The sequence below is a fragment of the Neopelma chrysocephalum genome, unplaced genomic scaffold (genome assembly GCF_003984885.1).
Source record: "Neopelma chrysocephalum unplaced genomic scaffold, ASM398488v2 Primary Assembly neopelma1_84, whole genome shotgun sequence".
In the NCBI taxonomy this organism is placed as follows: domain Eukaryota; kingdom Metazoa; phylum Chordata; class Aves; order Passeriformes; family Pipridae; genus Neopelma; species Neopelma chrysocephalum.
The window spans coordinates 1906965-1920462 of record NW_020897746.1 but is presented as its reverse complement, the minus strand read 5'-3'; the positions used below and the strand labels follow the sequence as shown (position 1 = coordinate 1920462).

Here is a 13498-nt window from a genome sequence, read left to right as displayed (position 1 = left end):
CACCTGCCGTGGGACACAAAGCCCTTTTCCCCCTCGGACACGTCCCCTGGCACGGACACCGGGCTTGTTTGACGTGTCTTTAATAGAAACCGCCGGCGGTGGGGCGGAGCCCCGCGTACAAAAGCTGGCTGGAGGAATCGCGTATTGCATAGAACCGTGGTGTGGGGGACCCGCCCACCCCCCAAAATAGTCGCCTTTTAGAAAACAAAAAGCGTCTCTGAATAAAACTCTCCTGGTACAATAAATACTCTGGTGCCCTCGAGCTGGCGGAGCCGGGGAGCCTCAGCCCGCCCGCTCCAGGGGAAGGGGCGTGGGGGGGTGAGTGGGAAATACCCCCGGTTTGAGATGGCCCGGTGCTGGGATACCCCTGGATTCAGAGCCACCGGTTTGGAATGACGCTAGTTTGGGATGTCCCCAGGTCTGAAATCCCCAGCTGGGGATGGCCCCAGTTTGGAATGCCTCTGGGTCAGGATGGCCCTGGGCAGGAATGCCTTGGGTCCAGGTGCCCCATTTGGAAGCCCCCGTGTCAGGATTCCCTGTTTGGAAGGCTCTGGTTCAGGAGGCCCCCTGGTTAGGAGCCTCTGGGTCGGAATACCCTGGTTTGGGATTCCCCCCCGGCTCAGGAGCCCTCAGGCTGGGATGCCCTGATTTGGGAGCCTCTGGTTTGGGGTAGTCCCAGTTTTGTATGCCCCAGTTCAGGAGCCCCTGGTTTGTGAGAGTCCAGTTTGGGATGTCCCCAGCTTGTGATGCCTCTGGATTGGGATAACCCACCTCTGGGGTACCTGACTGCCTCCAGCTTGGGGATGCCCTGGTTCCGGGGCCCCCAGGTCAGGATGCCCCGGTGGGGGATGCCCCCGAGTCGGGATGTTCCTGGATCAGGATGGAAGTCCTTGTTTGAGATCCTCTGGCTCAGGCACCCTTGAACTGGGACACCCGCAGTTCGGAAGCTCCCGGTTTAGTTCGGGACCCCCTGTTGGGGTGCTGGGGGGCGATGACCCCCATCTGCAGCTCAGAAGCTGGACTCTGGCACGGCCGCGGGGCGCAGAGGACCGGGGGGCTGCCGGCCCCGCTGCAGTGTGGCCCCGGAGGGACCCCGGGCAGACAGGGGTGTCCCCCCCGCGCCCCTGCCCAGCGAGGCGGATCGGCGCAGAGCCCCCTCGGGCCGGGGGGGGAGGCTGGCCGAGCTTCGCGACCGCCCCAGCGCCGGGGGGCCGGGAGGGCGCCGGCCCAGGGGGACACCCGCGTCCCCCTCGGGCAGCACGATCCGGGGCGGGACCCCAACCCCAGGGCTGCCCTGGCCCGGGGGGGGGCGGCGCGGGGTCCCCTCGGCACTGGCGGCTCGGCGGAGCCGGGTGGGCCGTCGGGGGCCGCGGGGGGGGCCCGGCTCCCCCTGCCCCGGGTGTCCGACGGGCGCGATCCGCACGCTGAGGCTGCGACCCTGCAGACCCCGCACCGGGGGTCGCTCCTCGAACCCGCCTGCGGAGGAACCACGGTCAGGGGGGCTCGGGAGGTCCGGGGGGCGGGGTGGCTTGGGGGGCTGAGCCTCACCGTTCTCCGGGGCGGCGGCGGTGCCGGAGGGGTCGGGGGCGGTGCCGGGGTCCGTGCCGGGGTCGGTGCCGGCCAGGCGGAACAGCCAGTGTCCCGGGGGGGCGGCGGAGCCTGCGGGGAGCGAGGGGGAGGTGCTGGGCCGGGGGCCAGAGCGGGGGGTCCCGTCGGGCCACAATGAGGCACCCGGGGGCACCCAGCGTGGCGAGCGGGGGGAGCATCGGCTGGGGGGGCGTTGCGTGGGCATGTGGGTGTGTGTGCACATACGTGCAGATGTATGTGTGTGCACACGTGTGTAGGTGTGTGCACATGTGTGTGGGGTTTGTGCACACATGCAGGTGTGTGCACAGGCATGTAGGTGTGTGTGCACAGGCATGCAGATGTATGTGTGTGCACATGTGTGTGTGTGTGTGTGCACATGTGTAGGGGTGTATGGACGTGTACAGGTGTTGCAGGTAGGTCTGTGTGCACAGACATGTAGGTAGGTGTCATGTACATGTGTGCACACATGTAGGTTGCGTGTATGTGTGTACACATATGTATAGGTGTGTGTGTACACATATGTGCAGGTGTGCACACAGCCATCTGAGTGTGTGCATACACGTACAGGTGGTGTAGGTCTGTGTGCACAGACATGTAGGTCTCACATGTAGGTGGGTGTGCACACACGTGTAGATCACATGTAGGGGGTGTGTGTACATATGCAGGGGTGTGTGCACACACATGTGGGGTGTGTGCACACACGTAGGCATGTGCACAAATGTGTGGTGCATGTGCTGTGCAGGGTGCTGTGTGGCCACGGTTCCAAGCACACGTGTGTGTGCCCCAGTGACACTGCACATGTCAGCACTGTGTGTGACCGTGTGTCCATGCACGTGCATGTAAACCTGTGTGCACTTGGCTGTGCTGTTCATACCTGCCTGATTGTGCACACATGTGCAAGGGTGTGCACGTGGCTGTGCCGTGTGTGCTCAACCCAGCGTGCCAGTGTGCATGACATGCATGTGCATGGGCAGCCTTGGCTATGCTGCGTGCCCAGTGTGTTGCCCATGCACAGGTGTGCACACGTGTCCACATGCACACATGTGCATGGAGCCCTGCTGTGTGTGTGCTGAATGCACACGCAGTTGGCTCTGCTGTGCATGCACATACCTGTGTGCACACGAGTGCCCTCAGCCAGGCCGTGGTGTGCTCACAGCCGTGTCTGCACACATGTGTGCTTGGCAGTGCCGTGCGTGCCCAGCCCCGTGTGCGCCAGTGTGTCTTTGGTCATGCTGCACATGTTCCTGTTAGCACACATGGCTGTGGCCCATGTGTGTGTCTCTGTGTGAGTGTGTGTGTGTGTGTGTGTGTGTGTCAGCACACACGGCTGTGCCCCGCGTGTCCGTGTGTGCACACGTGGCTGTGCCCTGTCCCGGGGCGCGGTGCCGGGCGGTGCCGGGACACAGGGCTCAGGGAGGTGGGTGCTCACCCCTGCCGGAGCCGCCGGCGGACCCGGCGTGGCGGCGCTGGTAGAAGAGGATGTAGGCGCTGCGGGTGCTCACCTCCGCCTCTCGCACCCCCTCCACACGGCTGTCGTCGTAGCTGTACCACCGCCCGTCCAGGGCGTTGCAGCAGTAGGCTGGGGGTGAGGGGAGCACGGGGTGAGGGGGGATGCGGGCTCTGCCCTGGGTCCCCCCCAGCTCCAGGGTGCAGTGGGGAGCAGGAGCAGAGACATGGTGGGGGAGCAGGACGCTGCTGGGGTGCCTGCCCTGGGGTGGCTGCAATGCCATCCTCTATGTCCCCTGCACCCCAGCTCCCCTCTGCCTTGCCCCATGGCCCCCAAACCCCATGGCATGGTTCATGGCCTACCCTCCTGTGATGTCCTCCAAACCCCATGCAGTGCCCCCCACAACGTCTTGCCACGCCCAAGGCACACCCTTCTCCACTGCCCCCAACCTCATGCTGTACCCCATGGTACAACCCCCACATTGCCCCCAAACCCCACTCCATGCCCCACACCGCAACCCTTCAGTGCCCCCAAACCCCACTCCATGGCCTTAAACCCCACACCACAACCCTTCAGTGCCCCCAAACCCCACACCACAACCCTGCAGTGCCCCCAACCCCACACCACAACCCTGCATGGCCCCCAAACCCCATACCACAACTCTGCAGGGCACCCCCAGCCCCCTGCCCTTCCCCACGGCACCCCCAGCCATGCCCCTAAACCCCATACCGTGCTCCACAGCACGCTCTTTGAGGCGCCCCCAAACCCCACACTTTGCCCAGCAGTTTGCTCCCCCCGCCATGCCCACCCCGCTGCCCCCCCTGCAGTGCCCCCGCTCACCGGTGTAGTGCCCGCCCTGCATGCTGCCGTGGTGGTTGCAGACAGCGTACAGGTCGTAGAGGTAGTCTCGGGGGCAGCCCGGGGGCAGGCGGAGGGGGGGCTGCCAGGGCGCCCAGCGCCCCAACAGCTGCCCCCCGGGCTGGCCCCGCTGTGCCACGTGTGGGGCCATGTCGAGCCCCCGCAGGGGGAACCTCACCAGCGTGGTGAGTTTGTGCCGGTGCTCGGCCACCTGGCGGAAGCGCTTGAGGTGGATGATGAGGATGTCGGGCAGCGTCCAGAGGCTCAGCTTCACCGTGCCCTGCTGGGGCACCTTGCAGTGCGGGCAGCGCCAGGCGTCGTCCGGGGCCAGCTGGGGACACCACGGCACCATCCTCAACACCCCCCTGCCACCTCCAAAGGCATCTTACACCCCGACAGCCGCCGCGCCACGGGCAGGGCTCGGTCCCGGTGGTGGCTCTGGCAGGTGTGGGCAGGGAGCAGGTGCCCACACGGGTGTGGGGTGCCCCGTACCTGCTCCTCCTTGGTGTAGAGCTGGAAGCACTCGTCCAGCGTGCAGCTGTGCTGCTGCCGGTGTGCCTGCTGCTGCAGCCGCACGCTCTCCGCGTCCTGCACCACCTCCTCCTGGATGTTGCCGAAAAGGCTGGGGGATGGTGACATGATTCCGGTCAGGGAGGGTGGCCTGAGTGTTGGGGTGTCCCCTCCACCCTGGGGGCAAGGGACTCACCGCTCTTTGGTGCTCATGTCCCACTCCACCGTCAGCTTCACGTGGGGGGGGCCACCTGCCCCGCTCAGCTGCAGGGCTCTGGGGGGGAGGACAACGTGAGATGCCCCCCAGAACCCCCTGTCCCTGTGGGGTCACCTCCTTGCCCGCTTGTGGTGGCAGGCAGGGACAGCCACCACCTCCCTGTGCACCACCCACAGTGGGGACACTGGGCTGGGGACAGGGTGCTGGGGGAGCAGGATGACCACCACTGTGGCTACCCATGGTGGCATGGTGGCACCACTGGCCATCCATGGTGGCACCACTGGCCATCCATGGTGACACTGGAAAGCCACAGGGACACCTTTGGCCGCCCACGGTGACAACACCGCCACGCACAGGGACACCATAGCCACCCACAGGAACACTGCACCCATCCATGGTGTTGCCACTGGCCACCCCCAGGGAGTGAGGGGACATCCTGGGGACAATCCCGTCGCTGCAGTGCCCTTACCTGTCAATGGCAGGGTGGCAGAGAGGGCGGGGGTCCTGCGGGGACAGGTAGATGCAGGGGACCGAGCCCCCAGCCAGGCGGATGCGGAAAAGGGCTCCTGTTCCCTGAGAGGGGAGAGGGGGCTATGGGGCTGCGTGGGGACAGAAGCCCCCTGGCCCTACAGCAGCACGGGCAGGAGCCAGGCTCTGTGACATGGGACACAAAAACACTCAAAAAAATGGATTTCTTTGGTCCTCAGAGCTGGGTTGGCAGGGGACATCTGTGGGGTCAGGGATGTGGGGCTGGAGGATGACCTGCCCCACTGGCTGTGGGGTAGCTGGGGGGCAAAGGGGCAGCACAGAGACACCAGCGCCCATGGGATGATGGCACCTGGGTGCTGGGGAGTGCAGCTGGGCTGGGGTGGCTCTGCTGCGGGAGCTGGGCAGCACTGCAGCCACACACAGCGATGCTGTAGCCACCCATGGTGACACCACTGGCCACCTGCAGTGACAATGAGACAATCCCCAGGGCCACCTCAGACACCCACAGGGACACTGTGGTCACCCATAGTGACACCACTGGCTGCCTGCGGTGCAAATATGACCACCCACATGGACAGCAGGGCCACCCACAGTGACCACCAGTGCCAACAGCACAACCACTCCAGGGCCACCACAACCACCCCTGGTGACACTATTGGCTGCCCCGGTGACCCTTCAGCCAAGCACAGCTCTACCATGGCCACTGAGGGTGTCACCACAGACAGTGATGGTGCTGCCATCGCCACCCAAAGCTCCACCATGGCCACCCATGGAGACACCATGGCCACCCACAACTCCACCAGGGCCAGCCAAGGAGACACCACAGCCACATGTGGCTCCATCCCTGCCGTCACCACTGTAGCCAGTGCCAGCAGCCCCAGGAGGGCACAGCAGTGTGTCCCCCCCAGCTCACCTGTGCCCGCACCTCTCCCCGCAGCAGCGCCCGCAGCTGGGCCAGGATGCTCTGCTGGAGCTGCTCCCAGGAGATGCCCCGCTCCTCCCTCAGCACCAAAGGCGGCCCAAACCTGGGGACAGGCAGTGGGGGACACCGGGCTGAGGGGCACAGGCAGCTTGGGAGGGACACCTCGCACCTCGTCCTGCAGCGGGAGGGCAGGGCGGGGGCGCGGGCAGGGGGCAGGTGACGGTACCTGGCGAGCTGGGGGCCGATGCCCGCCGTGTTGCAGAGCAGCAGCAGGATGCGGCCGCCCTGCCCGCGGTGCAGGCAGTCGGAGGAGCGGGCGGCAGCGGGCGGCAGGCGCGGCCCCTCTGGCCGGGCCACCCCAGGGGATGCGGGCAGGCTGCGGGGGCACCCTGGGGAGGGCGGGGGCATGGAGGGGTTCTCGTTAGTTAGTTAATTAGTTAATTGGTGCGATGCAATGCCCTTGGTGGATCCCTGCCTGTGCTCCCCTGCCTGCAGTGCTGCCTGCACCCTGCGCTTTCCACCAATCACAGTCCGGGGGCTTGGCCCCCCACTAATCACAGCACAGCACACCTGCCTCCCACCAGTCATGGGTGGGGGGGGGAAACTACCACCAATCACAGCACAGCACACCCGCGTCCAACCAGTCATGGGATGGGGGCAAACAAGGCTCTCATCGGATCACAGCAGACAGGACACAGCCCCCACCAATCACAGCAGAGCACACCTGCCTCCCACCAACCACAGCTAAAGGGATCCATTTCCAACCAATCCCAGCAGAGATTTCCAACCAATCCCGTCTCCCCGAACCCCAGTGGAGCACAGCTGCCTCTGACCAATCCCAGCAGAGGGGATCCACCTCCCCACCAATCCCAGCAGAGCGGATCCACCTCCCCACCAATCCCAGCAGAGGGGATCCACCTCCCCACCAATCCCAGCAGAGCAGATCCACCTCCCCACCAATACCAGAAGAGGGGATCCACCTCCCCACCAATCCCAGGGGCGCTCTTGCCCCCCTCCCAGCCCAGCTCCAATCCCAGCATGGCACAAGCCACTCCCAACCAATCAGAGCAGCGCAGGCCTGCAGCCAGCAGCCAATCAGGGCACAGGGGTGGTACCTGTGCGGCGGGCAGGGGGTGGCTGGAAGGCGTAGAGAGGAGCCCCCTCCCCGGCAGCTCCCAGCTCCTCCTTGTCCCCCAGCGAGCGCAGGAAGCCCCGCGGGGACACCTCGGCCAGGATCACCTGTGGGATGGCACCCAGCACCCTCAGCATCCCTGAGAGGAGGGTGTCCCCCCACCCCGTGTGTCCCCCCCCGTTACCTGCTCCGGGGGGATGCACCCCTCCCGTGCCACCATCTCCCGCAGGTCGGCCACGGTGCCCAGCAGTGGCACGGCCAGTCCCACCCGCACGAAGCGCCAGCGCTCACACTGCAGCACCAGGGTGACGTTGAGAGCCCTGGGGACACCACAGGGACACACTGTGGACACCACAGGGACACACTGACACACCTCAGCCATGGGACACTGTGCGCTGTGCTGAGACCCGACACTGCTCACAATGAGCACTTTGGCCACAACAACCCCCTGCAGCACCATAGGATGGGGACAGGTGGGGGAACAGGGCCAGGCAGAGAGGGACCTGGGGGTACTGATAGGAAACTGAACCAGAGCCAGGGGTGCCCAGGTGGCCAAGAAGGCCAATGGATCCTGGTCTGGATCAGGAGCAGTGTGGCAGCAGGAGCAGGGCAGGGATTCTGCCCCTGGACTGGGCACTGCTGAGGCCTCACCTCGTGTTGTGTCCAGCTCTGGGCCCCTCAGTTCAAGAAGGACATGGAGGGGTTGGAGCAGGTCCAGAGAAGGGCAACGAGGCTGGGGAAGGGTCTGGAGCACAAGTGCTGTGAGGAGCAGCTGAGGGAGCTGGGGGGGCTCAGCCTGGACAGGAGGAGGCTCAGGGGAGACCTTCTCACTCTCTACAACTCCCTGACAGGAGGGGGGAGCCGGGGGGAGTCGGGCTCTGCTCCCAGGAACCAGCAGTAGGACAAGAGGGCACAGCCTTGAGCTGCACCAGGGCAGGTTTAGGTTGGACCTTGGGAAGAAGTTCTTCCCAGAGAGAGGGATCAGCCCTTGGAATGGGCTGCCCAGGGAGGGGGTGCAGTCCCCATCCCTGGAGGTGTTTAAGCAGAGCCTGGATGTGGCATCAGTGCCATGGTCTGGGTGACAAGGTGGTGTTGGGTCATGGGTTGGACTGGATGATCTCAGAGGTCTTTTCCAACGTAGTTCATTCTGTGATTCTTTGGTGCTGTGATTCTGTGACCCACCTGCACAGCAGCTCCAGCTCTGGGCTGGCAAGCACCCCATGGACACAGGTCCTGCAGTGGGTTGCTGTTGTCCATCCCCAGTGCTGCCCCCAACTCCCACATCAATTATTTGCCCCAAACCATGCAAATGACTCAGGTTGGAGCTGACACCGTGCTGGGTGGTGGATGTGCCTCTCGTTTTACCATGACTGGGGAGGGGGGGGTTGGGCTCACCTGGTCTGGCGCAGGGGGATGGGCAGGGAGATGCACAGGAAGGGGTCGAAGGTGTTGCTTTGCTTCAGGCAGTGAGGGCACGTCAGGGAGGACCTGTGAAACATGGATGGGGAGCATCACCAGAGCAGGCATGGCCCCCCCAGAGTCCCCAGCCTGGGGCTGCAGCACCCTGTCACTGCTTCTACACCCTGGGTACCGCATCCCACAGAGCTCGGGTGGTCCCAGTATCACACCAGATTGGCCTGAACCTCCTGCCAGGGTGAGGCAGCACAGCCTGTACCTGCCTGCCCAACCCCATGGGCTGCTCACTCTGAAACCTAACGAGGGCACCCACAGCAACTGCTGCTAGAGAAGTCAGAGAGAAATGCCAGGGCTGGGGGATCTCCCGCTCTCATGTATGTAGCCACAAAATTCCCCCACATCCTGCTCCCTCTCCCAAGGGCTGGCAGAGTCCGGGGTGGCTTCTGGCTCCTGGGGGCTTTGAGTTGACCCCAGATGGCCTGGGTTAAGCAGGGACAACGCCTTGGGGTGCTGGGAGGGAACAGGAGCCCTGCTGATAAGCAGGGCTGTGGCTGGGCTGCAGGGAGGAGCAGGGATGGGCAGCAGGACATCTGCCTGTGACAAGCCCCAGGGTGTCACCACAGCCCTGGGACCACCAGCTCTGCTCACCCAAGCCCTGCCTGGAACAACCACCAGCTCCAGGGGAGCCCTGGGGACAGTGAGAACTCATCTGCTCTGCTGGGGGGTCACAGGGCCACTGTGGGGGAGCAGGTCCCCTTACCAGCAGGGACCATCCCATCTCCCACTGGAGACTGGCTTAAGTGAACCTTTAATGCCAACCGTCACCCCACCACCGATTTCTTTTTAATTGTGTTTTTTTTATTACTTTTTTCTTTTTCTCCTGCCTTTATATTCAACAAATAGGGTGAAAATAAATTAAAAACCCAAATCAAAATCCTGAATGCTTGTTATTTGTCACCTTGAAGAGCCACTGAGCTCCCCGGGAAGCAGCCACACAAATTAATAAATCCCTTTGCACACAGACGGCTCTGGCACAGGGAAGGGTGGATAATTAAAGTGCCTCTTTTTCATATATAGGCCAAAGGATTAATTGAGAGAGGAGGAAGGGCTTGTGATGCCAGATGCATCCCCTCACGCCTGCACTGCCATGGCATGGGCACAGGGTGGCCACATGCTGGCCCTCCAAGCATCCTGTGAGTCTCAGAGAGATGAACATGTGGGATGTCCCACGCAGGGACATGGTTATGCTGGACTGCTGGGACAGGCTTGGGAAAACCCCAACCCCGAGCCCTGGGACAGAATCACAGAATGGTTCGGGTTGGGAGGGACCTTCAAAGACCATTCCATCTGCCCCCCCTGCAGGGACACCTTTCACTAGACCAGGTTGCTCCAAGCCCTGTCCAACCTGGCCTTGGACACTTTCTGCCCACGGGAGAAGCAGCTCCAGTGCCTAGGCTGGGTGGGATGATGGGATGAATGGATGGATGGATGGATGGAACACCTCCCTGTCTCATCCCTTCCCTCACAGGGCTCACAGGAGGGTGAAGCCCCAGTGGGGCAGGATCCAGCCCTCCACTCACCTGTACTGTGCCTGGAAATGGCTCTGCACGAAGCTCTGCCCCCGGGGGTGCTGGGCAGCTGGCGGGGACCTGCTGGCACTGCCACTGTCCTTGCCAGGCTGGGGGGACAAGAGACAAGTGAGTGAGTGAGGTGCCAGGGTGACCCCTCACCCACTCTGGGGACATGTCCTAGTGAACCAAGGCCGGTTTTGGTGTCCCCATGGCACAAGGATGGGCTGGAGGTGATGCCAAAGTGATCCTGGCACCTGCCTGCCTGGCATTGCTGTGCCTTCCAGGCTGCCTGTCCACCTTCTCCTGGGGAATCTTTGGGGTACATCCCATCCACCAGCAGCACAGGGCACAAAGGGTTAACGAAGGGTCTGCAGTGGTGGACCCCCAAGGGCCACCCAAAGCAGCCCCAGTGTCCAGAGCTCCTGGACACTGAGGAACTGGAGCTGGGAATGCATTCAAGCCCGGTTGAAAAGCTCCAGGAGGGAAATCCTGGGTGAGCCATAGCAGCACCCCAGCAGGGGAAAAGCTCGGGGGTGGGGGAAAGCTGGTCCTCTGTAACATCCCCCCCAAGGAGCCCCAGTGCCCATGGGCACACCCCCGGGCAGCAGGGAGGTGCCCACCCCACCCAGGAAACGTGCCCATGGGCGCTGGGAGCTGGGGCACGGGGGGTGAGGTGTGGGACGCTGCAGCAGGTCCGTGTGTCTGTGTTTATGTCCATGTGTATCTCCATAAGAGATGAGCTCCTGGAGCAGGTGTGCACATTCCTGGGCATGCACCCGCCCGGGGAGGGGGGGACATGGCTGGGTGCCAATTAACCACAGGCAAATCCCCAGACCAGGGAGCTCAGCAAGGGCCGGGCTGGCGCGATGCCCTCCCGGGCAGGTGGGCCGGCGTGGGCTGCGGGCACCCAGAAACCAGCCCTGCTGCTGCTGCGTGTTTCCCCAGCAGCAAGCCCAGGCACAGCACCCAGCGTGGCACCTGCCACATCAAGCCCAGGCACAGCACCCGGCACGCTGAGCCCGGGCAGGGCTCCTGGCACAGCACCTGCCACCCCGACTCTGCCCCAGCACGGGGCTCTTGTGGGTCCGTGCGGGTGCAGGCGGTGGGCACAGCGCCCCTCTGACAGCTGAGATGTGCCCCAGGGACACCGAGAAGAGCACAGTCTTCTGCTCCACTCCACAGGGAATAAGGACACTGGGATGTGACTGTGTTACACAGCCAAACCTGCCTGGTTAGGTGACACCCCCTGCCTGCCCCCTGCCCTGCCAACCACCAGGAGCCCCACATCAAGGACAGGAGCCACTGACTTCACCCCCGGAGCCCAGTGACAGAAGAGATGCTGCAGAAAGGACTGTTGGTGGCTTGGGAAGGGACTGGGCTGTTTTGGGGTAAGACAGTGAGTTTCTGGTGTCGCGATGAGAAAGATTGAAAATCAATGAGGTATTTGGCCAGGAAGTGGATTTTCCTCATGCCATCTGCTGGCACCAGGTCCTGCTGAGCCTGACACGTCCTTAAGATCTGTGCAGGGCTGGGGTCCATCTGGTGTGGATGAGAGTGGGCCTGGACCATGTCTGTGCCCTACACAGCCCCCAGAACCCCCAAAACCCAAGGGGACACCTCCTCCTCCAGCCCTCCCAGCAGCCAAGCCTTGGTCTCCACCACAGTGGCCCCACAGCCCACTGGGTGCCACAGCACACACCTCATGGGCCAGGAGGGTATTCCCAACCCTCCAGCATGCCCAGCTCTGATCTCCTCACTTTCTGCCCAACAGCTGAGCTCCCCAGCCCCTGAGCCTCAGGGTGGGCTTGACCAGGAGCAAATTGTCTCCCCATCCCCATCTGTGGGTATGTGCACACACCCTGCTCCTCCCCAACACCAGGACAGACACGTGTGTGCCCACCTCCATCCAGACACTTCCACGCCATTTATCCAGGCTCCCATCACCCCTGCTGGGCACCCCCTCCCCAGGGACACAGGCCACTCAGGTGGCATCCCCCAAGACTGGGGAATGCCAAACAAAACCACGGATGCTGAAGGACACACAAAGGGCCCCATCCCCACAGCCAGGCAGGTGCCCCGGGCATTGCATGGGCAGCCGAGGGCACTGCTGGTGTCACATCACAGCCCATGGCACACGTGGGCACCTCACATTTAACGTGAGCAACAGGAGCTGCCAGGCTCTCCCAGAGAGCCTGGGGTATCCAAACAACTCACGGGAAAGGTGGCAGGGCTGAGGACAGCCCAGCTCAGTGCAGGGATGGCTGCAGGACCCTGGCCAAGCAGGGCTGGGAGCCACAGGGCTGCCCCAGCCCAAGGCCCTAGAGATGGGCACTGCAGCTGAGCCCTCTCCTGTGGGACAGAGCTGTGCCCACACCAGGCTGGAGGCTGGGCAGGGGCTGCCCATGGGGACCCTGACCTGCACCCTTGGGCACAGCCATGACACCCCAAGCAGGAGGAAGCTGGTCCCAGGCTCCCTGTGCCCAAGATGGGCATCACCCTCAAAGTGGGGACAGCACATTGTGGAGCTGGGAGTCACCCCCAGAGTGGGGACAGCACATTGTGGAGCTGGGAGTCACCCCCAGAGTGGGGACAGCACTCTGCTGAGCTGAGCTGACGTGGCAATTGCCAACAGTACAAATCCATTCACTGCAACGGGCAGCACCCGGCAGGGAGGGAGGGAACAGGGAAGGAGCGGGCAGGAAGCAGGGAGGGCCAGGGCCAGGGCAATGCCTGAGCACAGATGGATCGAAGGAGACTTAATTACTCATTTTGCCAGCAGCAAAGCTGCCGAGCTGTAATTACAGTGGGCTTAGCTGGAGGCAGGGAGGGCTGGGGGGGCTGGGTCTCCTCCTCACCAAGCAGCCCCAAGAACCAGGATGCCCACCAGAACTGGGATGCTCCTGCTGACACCCCCACACTCTCCCAGCACTCCAGCCCCCTGCCCACCCCTCCAGCACCCAGATCCCACCATCCTTCCACCCACACATCGACCAAACCACATCATCCATATCCCCATCCACACCGGGGTGGGGGCCAGCTCCAGTCCCACTGCCTCCCAGGACATTCCGGCTTCCCTGCTCCCAGACCTGGCCCAAACACCTTCCCCCTGAGCCAGGGTGTGCAGCCACCCCAGTGGGGTTACCCACCTCCTGGGGGCTGCGGGTCTGCTGGGCAGGGGAGGCAGCCCCCAGATCCTCATGCATGCGGTCCAGCAGCCAGAGCAGGAACTCGAGGGCGTCGTGCTGCGCATTGCCCCGGAACTGTGAGCTGTGCTTGGAGACAATGTTCTGCAAGAGATGGGCAGGGCAGGGGTGAGCCACAGACCACACTGCTGGGCACTAATGAACAG

General features: G+C 63.5%; 2 protein-coding genes across 2 annotated transcripts in view; one reads left to right on the top strand and one right to left on the bottom strand.

The window, feature by feature from the left end:
- Positions 1 to 923, top strand: part of ARHGAP44 (Rho GTPase activating protein 44) — a 38154-nt gene extending 37231 nt beyond the window's left edge. Inside the window, exon 22 of the mRNA XM_027691827.1 lies at positions 797 to 923. Coding sequence (XP_027547628.1) covers positions 797 to 923 — 127 coding nt within the window. The remainder of the gene's footprint in view (positions 1 to 796) is intronic.
- USP43 (ubiquitin specific peptidase 43) overlaps positions 64 to 13498 on the bottom strand; it is a 29926-nt gene continuing 16491 nt past the window's right edge. The window contains exons 2-15 of the mRNA XM_027691826.1: positions 13296 to 13436; positions 10159 to 10256; positions 8558 to 8650; positions 7347 to 7482; positions 7146 to 7269; positions 6257 to 6419; positions 6022 to 6133; positions 5089 to 5192; positions 4599 to 4676; positions 4385 to 4514; positions 3875 to 4223; positions 3017 to 3166; positions 1549 to 1659; positions 64 to 1476 (exon numbers count right to left, since the gene is read on the bottom strand). Of these exons, the coding sequence (XP_027547627.1) occupies positions 1010 to 1476; positions 1549 to 1659; positions 3017 to 3166; positions 3875 to 4223; positions 4385 to 4514; positions 4599 to 4676; positions 5089 to 5192; positions 6022 to 6133; positions 6257 to 6419; positions 7146 to 7269; positions 7347 to 7482; positions 8558 to 8650; positions 10159 to 10256; positions 13296 to 13436 (2256 nt within the window). The 3' untranslated portion in view covers positions 64 to 1009. The remainder of the gene's footprint in view (positions 1477 to 1548; positions 1660 to 3016; positions 3167 to 3874; positions 4224 to 4384; positions 4515 to 4598; positions 4677 to 5088; positions 5193 to 6021; positions 6134 to 6256; positions 6420 to 7145; positions 7270 to 7346; positions 7483 to 8557; positions 8651 to 10158; positions 10257 to 13295; positions 13437 to 13498) is intronic.